This window comes from Phaenicophaeus curvirostris, chromosome 12 (genome assembly GCF_032191515.1).
Source record: "Phaenicophaeus curvirostris isolate KB17595 chromosome 12, BPBGC_Pcur_1.0, whole genome shotgun sequence".
In the NCBI taxonomy this organism is placed as follows: Eukaryota; Metazoa; Chordata; class Aves; order Cuculiformes; family Cuculidae; genus Phaenicophaeus; species Phaenicophaeus curvirostris.
Genome location: NC_091403.1, coordinates 20168334 through 20191423, shown reverse-complemented (window position 1 = coordinate 20191423; position 23090 = coordinate 20168334). Strand labels below are relative to the sequence as shown.

Genomic DNA, 23090 nt, shown 5'->3' with positions numbered 1-23090 from the left:
TACTGATGTGCTTCTCAGCAATATGCATAATGTCAAAATCATGCTCACTTTGAGGAGATTTTTTCTGTGCCTGTTATTAACCATAGTAACACATTTTTCAAATTCATTCAAACCTACCCAAGGCTTTCAGGCCAACAATCAACACGAGAGGAATTATTTTATTTTGTGGGTCTGGCTGAAGACAATCTTAACATGAAGGATGTAATTCCCCACAGTCAGTGGAAGGTGGTATTCAACCCAACTAACAAGTCCAGATTTTCAACCAGCACTTCCAGTGAATTCATGAAAGAAGGCCAGCTGGAGATGAGTCTACAGAACCCGCAATTGTATGCAAAAGATTAATCAGGAGGACTAATAATCAGGATTTCTGATTAAACCAGAATCTGGATTCATGACATGCAGAGCAAGGCATGACTATTCATGAACAGCTGGAAAATGAAGTACTTCAAGGTGCCGATTTCCTGCCAATGCTCTATTTACATAAAGAGAATCGTTAACTGCAGTAATAACAAGCATATTTTGGTTATAACTTTAAATTTTGTTTACTCCTTTGTTCTATGAATGGTCAAGTCTCATTATTCATAGAACAGTTTGGGTCTGAAAGGATCTGTAAAGATCATCCAGTCCAACCGGCTGCCATGGGCAGGAACATCTTTCCCTGGATCAGGGTGCTCAAAGCCCCATCCAACTCGACCTTAAACACTTGCATCTACATGGGGCATCCAGAACTTCTAGGGGCAACCTCATTCCAGTGTCTCACCAGTTATTCCTTCTCACCAGCCTGACACGTTATGCAGAGCGCAACAGGTACTTTAGCTCAAGGTGAATTATCTCACTGACCATGGAGGTTATATCAACAAATACAATCCTCAGAACTACAGAAAGTAAACTCACTGTCTGCGAGTCTTGGGAAGAAACCCCACCATCTCCATGGCTAGTTGCAGCCGCTCAAAGTCATGCTTCAAGTCCTCCCCTTCCACGGAAAAGCAGTCCTGTTGGGTTCAAACAGAGAGATTACGCACTGAAAGAAATTAAGATCAGAACAGGTCCAGATGGCCAAGCCAATACTTCATAAATATCATTTAGTGATCTCCATGCCTTTTTTTGGCAACTAGAACTTCTTCAATCTGGCACTGGGAAATGAGACATCCAGGAGGTCCCACTGATGTTATCAGGAATAACTGTGGATAATTATTTCCAACATCCAGTCCAGGGACAGGGGTATTTCACAGCACCATAGCAGATACAGCAAGAAACACTCATGAAGTACAATAAAAGACCAAGATTAGTGGCAAGGCAGAATTTGTCTCCTTAAATATTAGAAAGAGGATGTGCAACTATAAATTTTATTTTTATATATACACTTTTTAAAAGTTGTTGGGTTGTAGAGGGTTTTTTTATATATAACATTTATATAGAGACTTCCTACAAGTTAATCCAGGTATGCTAGTTAACAATTATAGCCGTAGTTGCAGTGACAATTAATTAAGCAGCTGCATCCACGTAGTTTCTTTTGGTCATCAGTCTGTAAATCATATTTACCACAGGAGCAAGTGTGCACAAACTTTTGCACAAGTAATTCTGAAAGGTTTATGTGAATACTGCAGTGAACATCATCAAACAGGTACCAAGCAGTCACAGGATGATGACTGTTACTTAAAAAGCCACTCGTACTCACTGACAGAACATTGAATAAATCATAAATACGGAATATATACAATGAAGTTATTTTATAATAGCAGTTCTGTATCTTACAGCACCAATCCATATTCAAAACCTCACAAATGTATCAGTGATGTTCTTCATCCTACTCCGTAGCATCATTACAGCATCATTAGGTCCCTCTGGATGGCATCTCTTCTCTCCAGTGTGTTGACCAGACCTCACTGGATAGGGCTTTGAGCGCCCTGATCCAGTGGAAAGAGTCTCTGCTCATGGCAAGAGGGTTGGAATGGGTGATCTTTAAGGTCCCTTCCAACTCAAACCATTCTATGATTGTGTATTTCTATAGGGGAAAATTCTTACTTAAGATATTTATTGCAACATAGGAGACTACACGAACAACTGCTCGATCCCCTTGACTACAAGCTAGAGAAGTTCAACTGGACGAGAATATGGAAATGGTTTTATCAGTGGTTCTCGGGGACAACAACTTAATACTGCCCAGACAATGTGGATTTAGAGATGTGGAACAGCAGAACCATTTAAAACCATGCACAGCATCAGTGAATGAAGGGTTCAACAAGACAATAACACGCTTGTGTGTTCTTAGGAAATGTGCATTAGAAAAGTGACACTTTTAACTTTGTTAATAGACAATTGAAAATTACCCATTTTAAGAGATGCATACGGTATTTGTATTTTTTACCCAGTGGAACGCCACAAAGACATCTACACTACCCATCAGTAGGAACAGCAGACATAAGCAATGCAATTAATTACACCATAAACTATCAGGATAAGAAGTTGTCCCTCCTAAACGCAAACATTGCCCAACGGACTTCCACGGCCACTACACATGCACCGCAGGGAACCTGGAGAAGTTTTCACACTCACTACGGTGGGATCTGGAGTCTGCAGGACAATAAAATACCCACAAGTTCTGCACATTAGTCTTTTCAAAAACTTTGTTCAAAGACACCAAGGGGCACTCCACATTCCAGGAGACAATTTAATTTTGTGGCATCATTCATCCAAAATTAAGTCACGAGTCAACAGCAAAATACCATAGACAACTCAAAAGTAGCACAATCTATGCCAAAGGCAATTTAATTAACGATTTACATAACAATTGCCAAACTCATTAATCCGGATGGAAAGGCCTTTTTCAAATTATCTGCTTACAAGCAGATGCTCTCTGTAGTGTTTCAGCTCTATACTGTTTCCTAATGGATGATAAATGAATGGTAATTATATAAAAAAAAAAAAGTTTCCTTGATATTAGGGCAGACAAGCGTTACAAAGCCCATGCCCACAGACCAAACTCATCATTAATATTCTGTCATCAATTAGTTTCCCAGCAAAAGTGAGTCCCCTGCTTAGTATCATCACAGTGAAGCAATCCATGGATTTTCAAGGAAGTTTAAAGGCAATTTAATAAATAGTTTCTTTTTAAAGTGGTCATTTGAAGCAGGTTGGGTCCATGGCTATCAGGAGAGGTCCAGGCTATGCTTCAGATTGAATCATCAACCAGAGCAAAGATGTGACTTACCATCAGCATCACAGAAAACGACCCTGAGCAAAATAAAATACCAGACAAACTGCAAACTGTAATGACATGTGGCTTTGCTGTGCAAAACAGGGCTGTGGGTCAGTCCCAAGCTCTGGAGCTGGCAGGGCATTACTGGCCCCTGCAGAAGAAGGTGGCAGATCTAGGGTTTGTTTTGATTTTAATTCCTCCAGTAAATTGCCCTAACCCACTCCTTGAGCAATTAAGGTGTTTGCAGCTTAGCACACTGTATTAAGGTTTACAGAAAAGCATCCACTCTCCACTCCCTGCTCTGGTAGAACCTCTACAGAGGACGACGGATTAAGAATGCCAATCTACTAAGGATGCTTATACAATATTTGACATTTTTAAGCCTTGGAAGGTTGGAGTCCCTTTCCCTCCTAAGGATTTTTCAGCCAAAATCTTGCTGTTAAGATGCTCGTTCGGCCAGAGTGAAACCCAACTCCTTCACAGATATTCTCTTACTCTTCCAGACGTATCAGCCAGAGTTTGGCAACCATTAAGCGTGCTCCAAAATTAGCAGAAACAACGTGCAGCTGATCTGAAACAGGCTTCCCCATGCAAGACAAAACCAACACAGACCACCACAGGACACAGACACCCAAAGCACATCACCAGCTGAAGCCACTATCTCCAATTCACTTACACAGGAGAGGCAGGGATAGGGTGTGAAGTTTCATCATTCCCTTTTTGGGTCAATCCATTTGGAAAGAATAATCACGTCAGCAGAAATATTTTAGCAGAAGGAATTAGTTTTGCATTCCAAATAATATAAGAATTTGATTTTCTCACAGATGTTTTGGGGGAACAGCTTTGGTTTGTCTTCCCCCCCACCCTGGAAGGTAGAGAGCAGATACACTGCTACAATCATCATCAACTGATGCATCTCTTAGGGCTTTGAGAGACTGATTGGCTTTTTTATAAGAAAGGAATTTCCATTTTCACATTGCTGCAATATCACAATTTCCATAAATCATGTACTACATCAAGAAAGAGCATAAAAAGAAAAAGTAGTTACCTAAAACTAGCTGACCATATCCAACTGCTGAAAAAGCTTTCCAGATGGAAGGAACCAAAAAAGAGCAAAGGAATAAGTACTTGTATTGTCACAAGCTAATACACAAGCGACACCACTGCAAGGCAGAAGGGTAAATCAACAGGTTAAACCTAATTTGGCTTCATTTTCTGCTCATGCCTTGGTGCACCTAACAAATTCAAGTGAGCAGCAGCCCTGCACCAGCAACACAGAAGACGCGGGTACTCGTACTGACCGGCTCAGAATCATAGCAATAATCATCCCAGCTCTCTCTGAGGGGTTTCTTTGTCATCTGAAAGCAAGGCAGACCAGGTTAAGTAGTGTTCAGACCAAGAAAAACTCCCACTACCTGCTCATTAACCAGAACAGCAACATCAGCTTTACAAGTAAAATGCTGGCTGTTGTTCTGTATAGTCATTTCTCACTTTTATTTTTTTAAGACAAGATATATAATGCTTTTGCATTCACGGTGCTCTGATTCCCGCACACAGTGTTTTCAACATAGCAGGACCCTCACATGCATTAAGTTTTAATGCATTTTAAGACCTTTACTTTTTTCCCCCACGGTTGGAGAGACCTTTGGTTTACCTAAAGCTGAAGAGCTGTTGATGGAAAACCACACTGAAGAGCAGAGTTTGTTTCTACTCTTGGCTCAAGACGCACGTAGTGCTGCAAAAGTGTGATTCTCTGACCAACCTGAAAGCAGCACTTGAAAGCTTTTTAGGAAATCGTATTTTTTTTCCTAATTGGACAGAGATGGAGTCGAGAGAAGTCAATGCATGGGTGAGCAAGCAGTGCCAAGGGGCACACACATGGCATCAGAGCTCCTGATGAACATAAAATTAAGGATCCAATCCTGCAAATAACTAATTTCAAAATGGATAAATGTGAATAACCAGCACAGAAAACATTCAGCAAGTTGCAGGGTACAGAAGGGCAGGGACATCTGCCCTTGATATGAGATACAAGAAAGTCAACCAAACTCAAAGGATAACTTAAATTCGCTTTTAAAAACAATTAAAATCGTTTCTTCCAACCTGCTCCTTGCAGATAAATAACAGCACATTTTGTTGAAATATCTGACTAGATTATTTCTCATCTGCAATGCAAAATGCACATTTGTTTTGCATAGCACAACGTGAACTGAGGAACCTGTGAGAAAGAAAATGACACTTAACTAAAGGAATGAGTCAGTGCCTGACTTAAGGGGACTGGTTCAATATTTTATAGCTTTTCAGTTTTAATATGTAATTTTTAGTGAGGCACTGAGGTTCATTTCTGAGCTTGTTCTTTTTCTTTTGAAAAAGGCAGGGATTTCTCTAGGACCCTTTAAGAAGTTACTATGAATGCTCTGCAGTCATTTTATTACTTTCTCCTTTTATTTTTCCAAAGTTTCTTTTCACTATTTCTCTACTTCTTTTTCTCTTTCATCTCCTTATTTTCCTTTCCCCCCCTGCTTATAGGGCACAGGAAAGCTGTTGGTGCACTGTCAGAAAGTCTTAACATGAAACAATGCCCTGAACACATCTAAAGGAGCCATTTTCTCATAGTTATCTGTGTTTAATCATCTCTAATTATTAAATTATTAATACTAATTATTAAAAATTTAAAAATTACGAGACTTAAAAACCCTAAAAATTCAGATTGTCACTATTGTCCATAAACTGTGCACAGTCAAGCCCAGAGCCTGCTCCCCCTTCTCTGCTGGACGTACCTCATCATCCTTTCCCCAGCCTACTTGTCCACAGCATCATAATTTAGATTAAAATAAATGTTTCAACCTAAATTATCACATTCCTATTAGATCTACACTTTACAAATCCTAGGATTTATTATTTTATTTTAAATATTAATGCCCTTGAACGTTAAACTGCTACTAAAAAAAAAGAAGGACTATAATTAAAGGCAATATTTTCAACTAACATAGAACTATCAGATTGCCCAACAAAACCTGTGAATCTGGCAAAACATTCGATCCAAACAATCTTGGCACTTTCCCGCTGTAAAACAGCAGCGCAGATGGTCGTGAAGCTCACACCACGTTCTCCAACCGCCGCCTGAGGCACAAAGGCAGCAAGTGAAAAGCCTTCAGCTCTTAAGATGTTACTCATTTGTGCAAATTTCCCGATCCTGTTCAGAGTGGGTGTTAATATTACAATAGATTTTGTCTTTCATAGCCTACTTTAAAACTATCTTTAAAAAGCCCAGGTAATTGAGACATATTCTGGAGTTACATTATATTTCTAGAAGGACTAAAGGCTATTTGGGTTGCATTGTGCGTACAAATTGTAGGATAAACCACTCTTTATTGCTAATCATGTTTCAGCTCCAAGAAAATTGCAGTTAGTTAAAATCACCATATAACCTAACTACTCCATATATCACTACAACTAATCTAACCTTTCCACATATTCCTACTCCTTTTTTTTTCCTTTTTAATTTTTTTGGTAAGCAAAAAGCTGTAAAGTCTCTTTTCAAAAGCATCAGTGGACAACTGCATCTTAAATACCTGAAGTAAGTAGGATTTCTTTAAAATGTGGGTTCAGGCAATCCCTGGTAGTACCTCACTCACTTTTAATTCACACATTTTCAATGGTTGCTGTGTTTATATTTATATTAAGTTTACTATATTGTTATATTCAAAGGATCATGCTAACAGCCAGCCATGAAACTACACGATTAGGACTACCTTATGCAAGACGTTACACCCTGAAGAGCTATTTATACTATGCATTTTTCCCTTTTCTCCTCCTCAGCAGACAGACCTTAGTGAGTGAGTGACATTCACACAGGTAAAAGGTAAATGATTACTGTTTCTTCCTTCAACAATTAAAACCACAATAGATTGAACATATCCAAGCTAGAGGACAAAAACTGAAAACACTGTTTTTTTCATATTATCAGGTGTTCAGACGGCCAATGTAGATTTATTTCCAACGATGGGAGGCTGCCTATAAAGCATTAGGACAACCCATTTTTACTGCTCCATGTTTACTTTATTAGCATTGCGTATCAGTGATAGAAAAGGCAAGACTGTGCATTGTATTCCTGCAGAGTATTCCCACCTGGTTGAGGTAATGATATTCCTCAGGCTGCTTCAGATGAAATGCTGATCTTTCTTCTTCACTCGCTCCTGCCAGGAGGTAATAAAATACATGGTAGTTCCTGGTGGCAAATGAAAAAAAAAAAAAAAAAGATGTAAGATGTTAGACTTCAAAATAAACAGCGGCATTAAGCAGAGAAGCGCATGTAAATCTCACAACCTCATTTTCCACCTTCCAAATTCAGACCTCAACACTGTTCATAAACAGCCCACAGCCACTTCGCCGTGATGTAAAAGACTGAATCAAATAACAGAGAATGAGATCTCTCTTTTCCATCCAAGGACATCCACTGCCCTAGAATCTACTTAAAGAATTCCTAGCTAACATAGCCAGGTTTTCCAAAATACAAAATGCATAATTTCTTCTTGAAGCACAGGATTAGGGCTGTGAAAATCCTGATCCCCTCCTGCCAGCTCACACAGGGATTAAGCTACCTGTGCCAGGCTATCAGCACATACAGAAGTCAAAACCAATCCTGTAAGCAAAACCAAGGCACCCACCGTTCGTTGTGCTCCTGGTAGACCAGCCGGGATTTCTCCAGAAGGTACTTTTCAACATAAGCTCTGGAAGGAAAAAATAAAAGCGTTATTCATTGACCCAATATTCAACTTAAACGAACACAGCTTTACCGGGACTTTTCAGTCTCAGTACATACGAAAAAGTTCCAGCCTTATTTCATTTAGTTATATAAATTTCTTCCTAGGCAGAACAAGCCCAATATTATGTTTGGCTTTTGAGGTTTTTTCGGTTTGATACAAAGCCAACACTAACTTGGATATGAAAAACATGATCTCAGATGCGTTAGCCTATGGGCAGGGAGCGCAGCAGCAAATGTTGACAGCAATGAAGAATCTCTGATACCTATTTAATCCAAAGCCAGCAAAATAAAATTGCTTGCAGACACAAGAAATCTATCTGGGTGCAAAAGTCTGCGTGATCGGATTTAGCTGCAGAATTGGTCCCCAAATCCCAATTCCCTCTTCCAGAAGAGCCACTCCTCAACAAAAAAATGTGTTATTAACTTGTGGCTATGGTCAAAAAATAAGCAACCGCAAAAGCTCTCAATTGGAGTTTACATTTTATTCTCGGAGCCTCCGTAACAAACGTTTAATCTACATCTTAAATACTTTTTTCAAGCTTGTAGAGATCAAACAAGCTTCGACAGGTTTTTTCGTCCAAACAATACTGACCAGTAATGATAGGGATTTGGGAAATGGAATTATAATTGGCAATTTTGTTGTGCTTTTACAGCTACAGATGCCCAGTGACGTGGCACTGACACTAGCAGCCACGTATGACTCAGGAAACACAATGAACCTTGGGCATGGTAGGACAAGGAGGTGCCTCTACACTCACTCCTCCACCATAATCTCCAGGTGGGAGGATAGATTCTTTTATTACTTGCACTTCAGTAATTCTCCCCTGCTTTCCCTTAAAAATAAAGTAAAACAAATCACTTGGACGTGCTGCAGAGGTTTTGTGACAACTTTTGCAGCAGCTCTTATGAGAGGCTACAGCAAACGACACATCCAGCCCCATCTTTATGATGTCACCCAAAAGATTTATTCTTGTTTATTCCCAATTTTTCCTTTCCAAGCCATGCCAGGCCATTGACTGCAGGCTCGCTGAACAGATGAGGTAGTGAAAAAAGCACCAGAGTGGCCCAGCTCCCACTCACACCTCTGAGCCACAGCTCGGGACGCTGCTCTAAGGCAACCTGGATCCCTTCCACCACCCTTGGCATTTCAGCTCTTCCCCTGGGATTTCCCTTATTATAGGCATACATCACTCCTCCTTCTCCTCTACCCTGCCTCCCCGCTCCCCAAAAAATCACCTTAATAGAATAATTCAGGTCATCTGGCTCAAGACACTATTAAAATCAGGGCCAACTTTTAAAATTTTTCTCTTTTTTTTTTTTTTGTTTTAATTTTTGTTGTAGATACAACTAAGATTGTTGAATGGTTGGACTCGATGATCCGGTGGGTCTCTTCCAACCTGGTTATTCTATGATTCTAAGATGCTCTTTTGGTAAAATACTCCTTGCATAGTGCAAATGTCGTAATGAACACATGTCCAAGGAGAACATGCATCTCCCCCACCTTGTCACAGGCCACTGAAAAGGAGAGCGAATTTAAAACATCTCAAATGTTTTGATTTTATTTACTGCTATCAATTATGTCCAATCTAACTCTAAGAGTAAAGAAAAGGAGTTCTATGAGTATGATTTGGGGCAAAATACTTATTTAAGCATGCTGCAGAGCTTACACTTAGCACACAAGTTAACATCACTTGAAATCTAAGACCGTATTTCATATATTAACATCAACATGCAAAGCACCCAAGCACAGCACATCTTTAAAAGCACCCATGCATGGTATTTGAGATACAGCCCTACGCCACTGCTCAGACTCACTATTATAACAGTGCACTGTTGCTGTTAATTAAAATGTCTCCTATCTGGCTCTTCTGCAGTTTTATGGAGCACGTCAGATGCTGAGGTTTTTGATCATCTTATGAGGACTGAACAGGTTGCAAAGCCCTTCCTCCAGAACTCGCTTATCATCGAACAGGACAGAACATATTCACAAAGCCTTATATGAACACGCTTAACTGCAGCCACTGCTCACGCTCCATCAATTTTAAAGACGTCTTCAAAGACTTCATTTCATGGGGTGGGGTTGGCTGCTACTAAATCTCTTGGCTGTTACATCTCTTAAGTTTAAATTCACTGCAGGTTTTGGGTCATTATATTCACAGAATACATATTCACAAATTCCAACTGCTTTTTTCAACCTACAGAGTGAAACTCTGATTGAAGACTGCAAATTACAGTTACATTAACAAAGCAAATAACATGCAGAATAAAGGATGTTCATTGACTCAGGTTAGGCTTAAAATCTATGCTAAGTTTTGAAATAAATATAAATACTTGTGATGAAGACTATGAGAAAAACATTGTGGTCTCATATGCCAGGAACAGCGTCATCTTATTTTCATTGGAGCAGCACTGCAAGCTTATAGCAAAGCACAGTCACTTCTCACTGCGCAACCAAAGTCCAAGAAAGTGCATTTTTTAAAGAAGAGGGACAACTCCTCTTATTTTATGACCTAGGGTATAAATACAATGTTACTTGCACCCATCCGGCAAATATAGAAGAGGTCACTTCCATAGAGCTGACACAGCATGCCAAGATAACATGTTGTGAAGGTACTTGTTGGATTCCTGTTACGCTGTATTTCAGTAGGTATTAAAAAAAATTAATGCTTATCCTTTTAAGACAACTGTTCATCAGAGTTAAAGAATAAAAAATATAAATCAGATTTGATGTAGGATGAAAAAACAGCAGGAAGGTACACAGAGTACCCAAGCTTACTTGGAAAATTAATGGGAGCTATTAGTGCAGATACTGTTCTGCTGGAAAACCAGGAAAAAAATTTTAAAAGCAAGTCTCTAAAATAACAACGTCTCAGCAAGAGATCTCTTAGAGCTGCAGAAATTATACAGCCTGTGGAATGCCACTTCTACTCTTCGTTTGTCCAACTGAGTTAATTAACAGAGACAGAAAGCAGAGTTAACACAGCCCTGCTCATTTAGAACTAGCTTGAGCCAGTTTGTGATGACCTGATACCATGTAAATCACCTAGAGCCAAAGGTAAACCCACCAGAAGGTTTCATCCATAGGCTTCCAAGTAGCTAGCATTTCTGCTGCAGCCCTCCCTAGGAGGAGGAAGGTTTGAGTCACAGGCACACATTCCACTAGTTGTGGGGAGCAGAAGAGATGCTGAAATAAATTGTGAAGAACCACAATGGATACAAGCATCTCCTTGCAATGGTGTGCAGGAAAAGAAAGAGGTCCTAACTGGTCAAGGGCTGGGTTAAAGAAAGCATTCAGGGTAGAGACAGAAGCATACGGGGAATTTAGACAGAGACCAAGCAAAGCCTGGTCCCACCACCTCTGGAACACCCATCCAGCACCTGGAGATTACCCCCCACTTGGCTCCTTCTTTCTGAGACAAAGCAAAGCCAGCTCCCCCAGCCTCCATCTCCTACCCTATGCACCAGCCTCATAACACATCCTAGCTAAAACAGTCCCCCTTTCCTGCTGGAACTGCTGCCCTAGGGGAAGAAGTTACTTTTCAGCTTAATTATAAAGTTGACACCATGATTAAGGAGAGCTCAGCTGGCTAGCAGCCAGTTCAGGTGTATTCACACTTCAACGTGTGCTCGGATACACCAACATCTTCATAACAAGGGATTTAAATATGCTAAAAAAATAGGGGGCAGGGATTCCCTCTCTTCATTTTGGGAAGCATACTGGCCAAAAAAAGTATCCTTTTTCATGTACCCCCTGCAAGAGCCTATTTAGGCTCCCTGTGCAGGTACAGCATCTTCAGTCTCATTCCCACTTACCCCCGCACGGTGCCCGTCTCCTGATAATTCACTTGGATAAATTTGCCAAAGCGACTTGAGTTATTGTTGTGTGCTGTTTTTGCATTCCCAAACGCCTGTGAAGAGAGAGAGAGAGGCCATCATTACCTTCAAAATGCCACAGCCTTACCTTCTTTATGTGCACATCACCAACAGTTGGGGATTTTGCTACCAGTGTATAATTAATAAAAAGCATATGGTGAAAGTTAGTGCAACAGTCTACAAAATAATGCGATGAGCTCCTAGGGACCGTATTCATTTTCAGTTTGGTATTCATGAAGGGCAGATAAAACACCATTTGAAAATAAAGTGTTAACTGTACAAGAGAGATTTAATATTTGTCGTTATTAGAGTCTATATTAAGGCTGTGCTTTGTTCATTTAAATAAATACAAAAGTACACTGCTCCAACAAGATTCTACATTTTAATGAGCTAGAGGAAGCTGCTTTTTAATTATATATGGAATTAGGGGGGAAAAGTGCTTTGAAGGGTACTCAGATGTTAGGCAAAGTCATACAGAGCATCAGCACAACCCAGAGTATTCTCAACATTTCAGACACTGCCATTTCAATTTGCTTCTGTTATTTTTCTAAAATCAAAATGCTTTTAAGTCTTTATTATGCAAAGCTTTTATTAAAATCCTGCCTTACCAAGACATCTAATACAGAGAGTCATTTATTGCATTTAAAAGAAATCCCTGAGCAAAAGAGCTGTTGGAAACGTGTAAGGACTGCAGCCCAGCTTCACTGCAAACTATTATTTCCAATTGCACCTAAATCACTTCAACAACAATCCAGCCCATGGTGCTGGAGTCTGTCAAGCTGCCAGGTCCATTTAATGCTTCACTTATTAAACCAGTTTTGATAATCATTCACCTTTTCTTCAAAGCCAAACTTATTTAAGGCAATTATACACAAGATAATTTCTAAGTGCTGTTTGTGTATGGACATTGAATTACAAAAATGTTTTGTGCTGAACCTTAACATCAGAGCTCAGCTCCGAGCTCCCAACAGATTTATTCTCTACTCAGCTGTTTATTAGAAAAGACTAAAAGGGCTCCACATCCGTAACCTGAAGCTTTTCAAATGACCTTTTCCGATCAAACTTCCATAGAATTGGTTGGTTGGGAAAGATCTTTGAGATCATCGAGTCCAAGCATAACCATCCATTACTAAACCACATCCCTGAGCACCTCATCTACCCATCTTTTAAACACCTCTGGGGATGGTGACTCACCCACATCCCAGGCAGCCTGTGCCAGTGCCTGAGAACCCTTTCAGTAAAGATATTTCTCCCGATATCTAATCTCTGAACATCTGCTGGCGCAACTTTGCAACTTAAAGCAAAAAAATAAAGGCCAAATCAAATGTGACCTTGGTGAAAAAGTATTCGACACCCTCAGTATCCATGTGATGCACGCTCTCACATTACTTTCATCCTCCCTGGCACATTTATTTAGCAATCTGGTTAGATTTAATGATTTAAGAACCAAAGGAGGTTTCCTAACAGAATAAGAACGCGGTTCTCCCCCCAGTTTGAATACAGGGATCTGTTTAAACTCAAGCTGTTGCATATGAATTCACTTTAGCTGACTAAAACAAGTTCTAGGATAGCCAAAACCTGCCAAACAAGCAGATCATACTCGGGAGACGGTTTCAGACACACAGCTCAGGAACACACCCCTACAGAGGCTTCACATCTTCTCAGGCTACGCACATGTATTTTCTGCTTATTCCCTCCCAGCAAACCCTCCTTGCAGCCAGCATCCCTCCTCTACTCCACCCTCAGGAAGGCATCGAGGCTGTCCACCTCTCCAGGAAATCACTGAAGCCCCAAAACTCTCCTGGTGACAAAAACCCAGGCACCTCCTCCCTGGAAATAGGCATTTTGGTATTAAAACAGGATGCTTCATAAAATTTCCAAAGGATCTCATCCTCCATCATGTATTTCAGTGACCAGAGACAAAGCAAGAAGCTTATAAGCAGAACACACTGATATTCAACACGAGCTAGCACATCACTTTATATTTATATATTCATTTTCAATAACACATGATGAATATTTCCATGCAATAGGACCAGCCTCACATGTAGACAGTAAAATAAAACTTTCTGTAGACCTAATTAATGCTGTTCACTTGAGAAGAAATGAGCCAGCTCAAACAGATGACATGGAAAGCAGCAGCCCTTTTTTTAATCACCTTTTCATACAGTTTCAGCAAAGAACAATATTAAAAGGATTTTCTGGTTTGGTACCCTGTGCTTACTTACACCTTAACTAACAGCTCACGGAGAGAAATAAAATCTGTTTATTAGGATTTCTTTGGAAAGAGCCAGGAATAAGTCTTTTTTATTGTGTAACAAGGAACATTTAGAGTCAGGAGAAAATATTCCAAGTATAGAAGTAGGAAACTACAAGAGTCCTCTTTTTTTATGAGCTTTTTTCTGGATTAATATGCCAGACCACATTATATTTTACAACTCAAATGCCTACAGATATCATAACCCATAATATCCCTCTTTCACGCATTTTTCTTTACTGCTGATGTAAGTGAGAAAGCTCTTCGGATCATGTCTTGTTAAACCCTAGGACTGACTCTGTGGCAAAGGCACGGCTGGTCAAGGGCCAACAAGTAGCTGAGGAAATGCCTTATGTTTAACTTGAGACAGCTTAATGCATTTTTGTTTGGTTTACTCACCGTGTTTCTTGAACAGAAATACTGGGCTATTAAAAAAAGTGTTGTTAATTCAATTATGCTTGCCTAATCTATGTGTACTCAAACAGGACACCGTGTCCTTCTGCAGCCAGGGCGCAATCACAGAATCGCTAGGTTGGAAAAGACCCCCAGGATCATCGTGTCCAACCGTTCCTATCAACCATTAAACCATGCCCCTCAGCATCTCATCCACCCAGCTTTTAAATACCTTTTAAATATAACAGTCTAGCCCCTAAAAACTCAAATTGAGTTATGACAACTTCCCCCAAACAAACTATCTGCTGTTCATATTATTTCCCTTTACTAACTTATTGATTCAAAGCTGCTGAGCAGTTCAACGGACAAAACTCCGTAATAGCATTCCTAAAATTCTTAGGGAGACCGAAGCTTTTACTGGCCAGGGCTCAACATTTCAAAGGGAACAAAATTGAATACGTTCCTCTGTAGGAGCTGAGCATCCCTCTGGACCCTGCGCTGGTGATTCAGCGGAGAAACGAGCGCTCCATTCCTGCTGCCTCCTACCACCCTCCTGCACAAAGAGATGCTTATCATGGGCGGCAGGGAAAAAAATAATTAACAGTTTCATGGCTAAACATTTCATCTTGCTCCTCACCAGGTTCTGAGGGTTTATAGGCTCTTCATTTTGGGCTGACTATTAATGCAATCTGGATTAATTACAGATTACAGCCAGAACAGGGATTATTTTAATATCTTTGCTGAAATAAGGTTATTTTCCAAACCCCTGCAACTCAGAAAACACAGCAATGACTTGTTCTCCTACGGCAACTACAACAAGATGTTGTTCTATAGCTAACCCTAACTGAAAGTCACTTCCATACAAAGTAACAGCTTTATTCCCCTACAGAATAACTGCTGCTGCAGCAGAAGCACCAGGTGATTTTGCTGGGTGTTTAAGGTCCCCTGCCCTCCCCTTCTCCAATGAGCCTCTAGCCCTCACCCTTACAGGGAAAAATAAACACAGCATTCTATCTTTGATATATAGAAAAAGAACTGAATTACTAGTTGTTTCCTGTTTACTTGAAAGGTAAATTTAATTTTTTAGAAATCCATACCATAAATATATCACAAGAGAAGCAAGCAACGGCTTAAATCTCAGTTCCTCCTGTGCCAGGGTGGAATCCCTATATTAGCAGCGATATTCCACTGTGGGCACTGAAGGGACTGGGAGCAAGACTCAGTCATGCTCATTTATGCAAGGGACAAGAAATAGGTTAATATCAGACAGGAGGCTGCTAGGAGACTCATATTCCCTGGTTCACTGCGAATTTTGGATCGCGAATCCAATGTATTCATGAAGTACAAATGACTTGTAGCCGTACAAGCAAGGTGGAAGCTCAAAGGGTCAACCAGCACCACAGCCAGGGAAATAAAACGCTCGGCTGAATGTATGCAACTAGAGAGAATATCTGGGAAGCAAAACCTCTGCATACATCAGTGCTGGTGAAGGACAGGAGGACGCCAAGTCTGTACGATGCCCAAAGAGCCCAAGCCCGACGGCACGGGGACTGCACTGAAGACAAACAGCACAGGAAAAGTCTACCTACCACCAAATAGAATCAACACAAGGCTAAGGCTGAGGTCAGATAGACACGACACAGAAGATGGAACAGTGTCAAATGGGCATCTGCGCACTTCACCTACACCTTCTGGTAGAGAAGCCCAGCATATGCCTCCACAGAGAGCAGCGGTTTTAAACATCACCTGTGATTTGGTTCCAGATTTGAAGGCTTTTTCCCCCAATATTCTATACGTTATGCTTGAAAAAGTAATAATCCACATATTATTCAAGAAGAAAAGATGACACAGGATAAAAAAAAAATAGCATAATGAAATGTTCTAATTTTAATGTCTCTTTCATGCGACGAAGACATTCACCAGTATTTGAAGTTGTTCTCTGTAGTTACAAATTCCTTTCTGCATCTTGAAACAGAAAGAGCTAGATAATAAAGATTTTTGCTTACTTGCATTCACTCTGCAACCAACCTCCTAGCAATTTTCTGGTCCTGTTATGTTGTTTTTAACATAATTATATCCGATTATAGACAGAATATAAAATGTTTCAAGGCTCCATAAGTTACAGCCCTGCTGAATCCTTTCTCATTAATCATAGAATCATAGAATAACCAGGTTGGAAGAGACCCACCAGATCATCGAGTCCAACCATTCCTATCAAAATGTTGCTGCCCTGGGAAATACTACTCCTAAATCTGCAGCTCACTGCCTAAAAGAATTTTCAATCAGAATGGCACTGCTCAAGCAGTACTGCTCTGGAACAGCTCCCCAGCTTTCAGTTTCCACAAAGTAGTTGAAAAACCACTTGAACACAGCAGAGACCAAAACACCTAAACAAGCATCTGAGCCACAGAATGGGTTGGGTTGGAAGCGACCTCCAAGCCCATCCATTCCCACCCCCTGCCATGGGCAGGGACACCTCCCACTGGATCAGGGGGCTCCAAGCCCCATCCAACCTGGCCTTGAACACCTCCAGGCATGGGGCAGCCACCACTGCTCTGGGCAACCTGGACCAGGGCCTCCCCACCCTCACAGCAAAACATTTCTTCCTGATATCCCATCTCCATCTCCCCTCTTCAGCTTAAAACCATTCCCCCTCATCCTAGCCCTGCACTCCCTAATGAAGAGCCCCTTCCCAGCTTTCCTGGAGCCCCTTTCAGTACTGGAAGCTGCTCTAAGGTCTCCCTGGAGCCTTCTCTTCTCCAGGCTGAACAACCCCAACTGTCCCAACCTGCCCTCAAAGCCAAAAAATATGAGCTACCACTTGAATTCTTGCAAAGTAAAATATCATTTACGTGACTCCTTCAAGGCATTGCTCTGCGTGGCCAAGCAATAATACTGAATATCTAGCTTACAGCAATCAAACATGAGTTCAAGTGCTGACACCTCATTCTTTAATTCTCTTGGTTGTGGCTAGATGTTCCATGCTGCCTAATGAGAACATTGATGCTTTTATGGTCAAAAGCACAACCCACAAAGTATTTCTAGCATGTGCACTGCAACAGTTCCGCAGTGCTGTAAGAACGACCTGCAACTCTGAACTGCCAACCACTGACCTTCAAGACCTTTTAAAGACTCTTCTTTCCCATCATTCTTTTCTTCAATGAGCCGCTGGAGCACATTGTGGAACCAAAGCCCCATTATCCATTTCAAATCTCAAAGGTGACAAAGCAGTTCAAACACAAGGTCTATAATGACAAAATACCTTTATTTTTCCTCTGTTACAAACTGTTAATTTTTTTTTCTCCAATATTTTTGAAAAAAAATTCTCTTGGCTGTTGACACGAGCAGAAGACTTCAAATGGCAAACACAAGTTTGAAAAGATCACATACACAAACAGATCTGAGATCTCCGAGCCCCTCACACATCCTACAATTTCTATACAACTTATACCCATTCACAAGGCATTTTAAGGCATCGCCTCTCAACACACACACCCATTTAGTTGCTAACCCCCATGGCATCTCCTGGTTGGCAACACCTACAGCACACAGAAGGTTTTGGGGTCAGTTTAATTGAATAAAAGAAGTGCCAGCGTATGCAATGAACTATCAAGAGCACCATTAAATACACTCACAGAGTGAGATACCCTAGATAAGAGTACCATAAAAGTCATTACAACACACTCTTGTTTGAGAGATTTAAAGCTCTGCTGTTCCAGATGATCTATCAGCTATGCAAGAAATAGGATTTAGCATCCACATTCCTGGCAAACGCTTCAACATTGGCAGAATATTCCTCCTCTTCCCATACTTAAGCAATGGAACAGCCCATTTCAGCTTCTTTCTTTTAACAAGTGCTCTGGAAAAAAAGGAATTGCCATGCAACCACAAGGCAACAACAACAAAAACAACCGACCCTGAAACCAAACTAAAGCCTGCTACTTAAGTTCTCTTCCCTAACGGGGACAACTTTCCTACACAAGTGCCGTAACAGGAAAAAAAACGTGGCTAAGCTGGCAGATGGTCATCAGCAAACACCAGTATGGATGGATCCTGGCAGAAGAGGCTGCCAAATCCGTAAAGTCTGGCTCACATCCCTCATCCTCTGTTTATACGTTTATTTTTTTAATGCGTAGGGTAGACGGCCCTGGGAAGAGCAGCCAAACACTCATGTTTTCCAGCAAGCTCACTCACACCAGCCAACAAATGTTTTGGAGGAAAAAATATCTCCAGTCCGGGTTCAGCTTTGGGTTTGCAGATATACCTGAAAATGTTGGGCAGCTCAGTCGTAGTGGCCTCTCCATGCTTACCCTTCCCAGGCTTTCTATTCTGCCACCAAAGAACAAACTTCACTACAAGAGATGCAGGTAGCAAGTGCCTGGCAGATCCTAAATGATTTTTTCATACCAATAGAGATATGAAATCACAGAGCAACAAAATGACCACTTGAAAATAAGCTATGGCTTAAGGAGACTTTACACCCCACCAGTAGGAAACAGAAGTACTGTAAATGTACACTAAAGCAGAAACAACACTGCACATAACACTGAGAGAAAAAAAAAAATTGTATATTTAAATGGACTATTGAAAAGGTTATATTATATAATACAATATGAAGTCATACCACTGGTTCACCCCCTTGCATAATCTGTTTTTAGAGAGCTAGATTAAGTACAGGAATGCATCACAAACAGCTAATGCTGCATTTAAAAACTTCCTGCAATTGCCAGAAATAACCCCACAGTCTGTCAGACTGTAGCCAATTTCCTTCACTTAAAAAAAGTCTTACTAGAAATAATACAGCAGCCTCCATTCCTTGAGCCAAGGCAAAAGCGATGCAGACAGCACAAGGACTTGCCCTCTTTCTCAAGGCTGAGGCTTTTGAGTCTCCAGAGGCGTTGAGCGCTCGTGTATTACCTGCTGTGAAGCCACCGTGAAAGAAAATATGACTTCTCCATTTCCCAAACCAGAAAACATCCATGTGTTTCAGTGCTCTGCAGAAGACTGGGTAAATCACTGCCTTTGAAGCATTTCCCACAGCTTTTTAGTGCATCAAGCACTACAGACAGCTGTAGAAAAGTAGTCCTCACCAATAGCTTCATGCACTTCCAAAAGGAACATGGCCTGGGTTCCTCTGATCAGAAGCATGTTGTCTTGGAAACACGGATGTTTCAAATGGTAGAACAAGCAACATTCCGATCAAGCCCTATTTTTAAGACGTAGTTTCAAGATGCAAAAATATCCATGCAGGAGAGTAAGTTCCCTTAGGACAACATAGTAGTACAACACGTTTTGCCACACACAAGCTCTTATCTCCACTGTCACTTTTTGACAGCTCTAGTAGCACTCGGAAGCACTCGCTGAAGCTGCGACTCACTTATTTTAAGAGTTGGTGATGACAGGTTGGTATTGCCAACAGCTTGCCCAAGCCCTGGTTGTGGTTCTTGCTGCAACACTGCTTGCTTTGAGCGGTGGAGTTGTAGACCTTCAGCCCAAGGGCAGGACTGAAAACAAGCCGAAGTCTGGGGAGGTCATCTTGAAAAGGAGCATCTTTAACATCTCATCCCTCCAGCAGTCACCATCCCCTCCTCACCAACCATCAGCCTCTAAATTAGAGAGAGGGATTTGGCCTGGTGTATAACCCTTGGACCCAGCCTCTAGAGGGGGCTCTCAAATTCCCTTCAAAATCTTATTCTTCCCCCTTTTTAAACATAATGATTCTGCACAGGGCCATAAATTTGTTTAGAATCAAAGTTTCCCACTGCTTACTTGCATAGCCAAAAAGAAAAAAAAAAAAAAAGGCTAAAAAACCAAAACATTCACTGTTTCAGGCTTCACACAAGTTTTCCTGCAGTTTGTCACCAAAATCAATGCCACAAACTGGAAGGCAGGAGAAAGTGTCCCTAGCATAATGAATCCCATCTGGAACCTCTTAGCAGAGGCACAGAGCCCTCATGTATATTTTACACACATTTTTCTCCTGCTTTTCCCAAGAGAAATATGTGTAATGAAGAAAAACAAAAACACGTTAGCAGCAACAAAAACATACCACTGTAACACGAGACCCAGCTTGGCTTCTGCCTGTGTTGTCCTTCCTCTTAGACCTCAGCTACTTTCTGCTAGAGACAAAAAAATAATACATGCCCTCCTCTCAGATCAGAGCTCTGCCATTAAATCAACACAATAAAACCCACATTTGTCTTCTGCCATGTAAAATATCACATGAGTAAAGACAAGGTTAAAAATTAATATACACATCTCCAGCATCTCCAGCCCTTCCCTGCTCTTCTCTGGGATTACATAAATAATCCACGATTCTTCTTGATGAAATTCCAAAATTTCAAGTGCTGTGAAGCTGCAGCATCAAATTTCAGTGTATTGTACATGGTTAAGACTACTCGCTTACACCACAGCAGCTCTGCCAGGATGACATTTTCCAGTGCTTGCAACATTTCAGTAGCTCTAGGCAGCTTCAGACATCCAATCGATCCATAACAATGTCTTTTCCCCTTTCTGGCATGGTTCAAATGGCAAAATGGGAGTTTAAAAATGCTTGTTACTAAGTATGAAGGATGGACCACAACACCTGCAGGAGCTGGACTGATGCACAGCACTGAAAAAAATTATTGCTGACCAAAATATTTGATAAGTTCCAGGAAAAACAAAGGCTGGCACTGATTATTTTGAGGGAGCAAAAGAGAGGTCTCAAAAATCAATATATTCCTATCAGGACGCAACTGCTTAATTGTGTATTTTCAGCTATGAGGTAAAGCAAAATAGGGCAATTTAAGAGGCACCACTTGTCACCTTTCCAAAAGTTTTACACATGGCTGGTTTGAGGATATGATGGAGATTTTTTCTATAAACTGAAAAGGGTTCCCAAGTTGGGGTTAAACGCAACACCATATCTACGGAGAAAGAACAGCTGTAACGTGAGCACAGAGCAGCTGATGCCACATGGCACAAGATGGGCACGGTGTTTTAATTCAGATGGTCACACAAGAGGACTCCACACAGAGAATGAGCTTTCACTTCAAAGCACACCCCGTCAAAATCACCTGTTTAGCTTTGCACAATGTTCTTCAATAGAATCAAAGAATCACCAGGTTGGAAGAGACCCACCGGATCATCGAGTCCAACCATTCCTATCAATCACTAAACCATGTCCATCAGCACCTCGTCCACCCGTCCCTTAAACCCCTCCAGGGAAGGTGAATCAACCCCCTCCCTGGGCAGCCTCTGCCAGTGCCCAGTGACCCTTTCTGTGAAGAATTCCTTCCCAATGTCCAGCCTAAACCTCCCCTGGTGGAGCTTGAGGCCATTCCCTCTCATCCTGTCCCCTGTCCCTTGGGAGAAGAGCCCAGCTCCCTCCTCTCCACAACCTCCTTTCAGGTAGTTGGAGAGAGCAATGAGGTCTCCCCTCAGCCTCCTCTTCCCTACCAGGTGTTTCTGAGAACAGTCTCTGGGCTTCTTGTCTTTAAAAAGAATTCCAACAAAAAAAGAAAGCCCTGAATTAATAAAATTAGGGGAAGTGTGCTGCTTTCGTACTCCCAGCTCCCCACAGAGCAGAAAACACCATGCAAAACCAACAGAGATATTTTTCCATTGTCCATCTTTTCCTAGTCTGGCTTTGCAAAACACCAAGCTGTTGGATGGTGCATTGGCAGCATGTTCCCCTGCTTTTCAGAAAGGGCAGGAGTCAAACCGAGCCCACCTTGCACTAGGGTGGATGTGCTGACCAACATGCCAAGGATGCAGAGCCCTTGCGGCTCCTTCTCCCTGCGTGAAGATGAACAGCAACTTTTCGAGATGTTGAACTGGAGTTGAGGGACTTTGTAAAAAGGCAGGTAGAGACAGGACTAGGGGCAGGGGCTATAAATTGGAGAGGGAAAGATTTAGACTAGACATAAGGAGGAAATTCATCAAAATGAGGGTGGTGAGGCATTGGCCCAGGTTGCCCAGGAAAGTGGTGGCTGCCCCATCCCTGGAGGTGTTCAAGTCCAGGTTGAATGAGGCTTTGAGCAACCTGATCGAGTGGGACGTGTCCCTGCCCATGGCAGGTGGGTTGGAATTAGATGATGATTAAGGTCCCTTCCAACTTAATGAGCTGATCCCTAGAGCTTCACACAGCAGGGAAACAGGAGGAGGATGCTGTGTTGCTGAGGATACCCAAGGACTGCAGGGCAAATTACATCTCCAAAGGCATTTAACAGCATTTAACTCTGCAATCTCTTTAGTCTTTGTATATAACGTTTTGGGCAACACCACCTCTGTAAATCTTTCTGTTTTTTAGAAGACACCCACAAACACTAGAGTAACATGTACAGGCAGTACTGCGCTTAAATATAAGACGTTCTGACAAAATGTGTGAGATAGAGGGACAGACGGTGAGCTGCTCAGAATGAACAGGCAGCCTATCTCTGTTCAGTACACTGGAAGCCATCCACAAACAATCAACACCCCAACACTCTGTACAGCCGACAGCAGGAGAAATACAGAAGACACATTTAGATAAGTCACAGAGGCAGAGGCATTGCTCGCCGGAGCAAACAGTAAAGGCGCTCTGTTTTCTAATTAATTTCATGCAAATCAACAATGCT

General features: G+C 41.4%; 1 protein-coding gene across 10 annotated transcripts in view; it reads right to left on the bottom strand.

Moving 5' to 3' along the window:
* Positions 1-23090, bottom strand: part of MYO9A (myosin IXA) — a 167259-nt gene that overhangs the window by 91211 nt on the left and 52958 nt on the right. For 9 of the 10 annotated variants that reach the window (XM_069866564.1, XM_069866570.1, XM_069866565.1 and 6 more), the window contains exons 3-7: positions 11781-11875; positions 7870-7932; positions 7331-7430; positions 4501-4557; positions 895-992 (exon numbers count right to left, since the gene is read on the bottom strand). In XM_069866564.1, the coding sequence (XP_069722665.1) occupies positions 895-992; positions 4501-4557; positions 7331-7430; positions 7870-7932; positions 11781-11875 (413 nt within the window). The remainder of the gene's footprint in view (positions 1-894; positions 993-4500; positions 4558-7330; positions 7431-7869; positions 7933-11780; positions 11876-23090) is intronic. The other variant, XM_069866571.1, reaches the window with a different exon arrangement.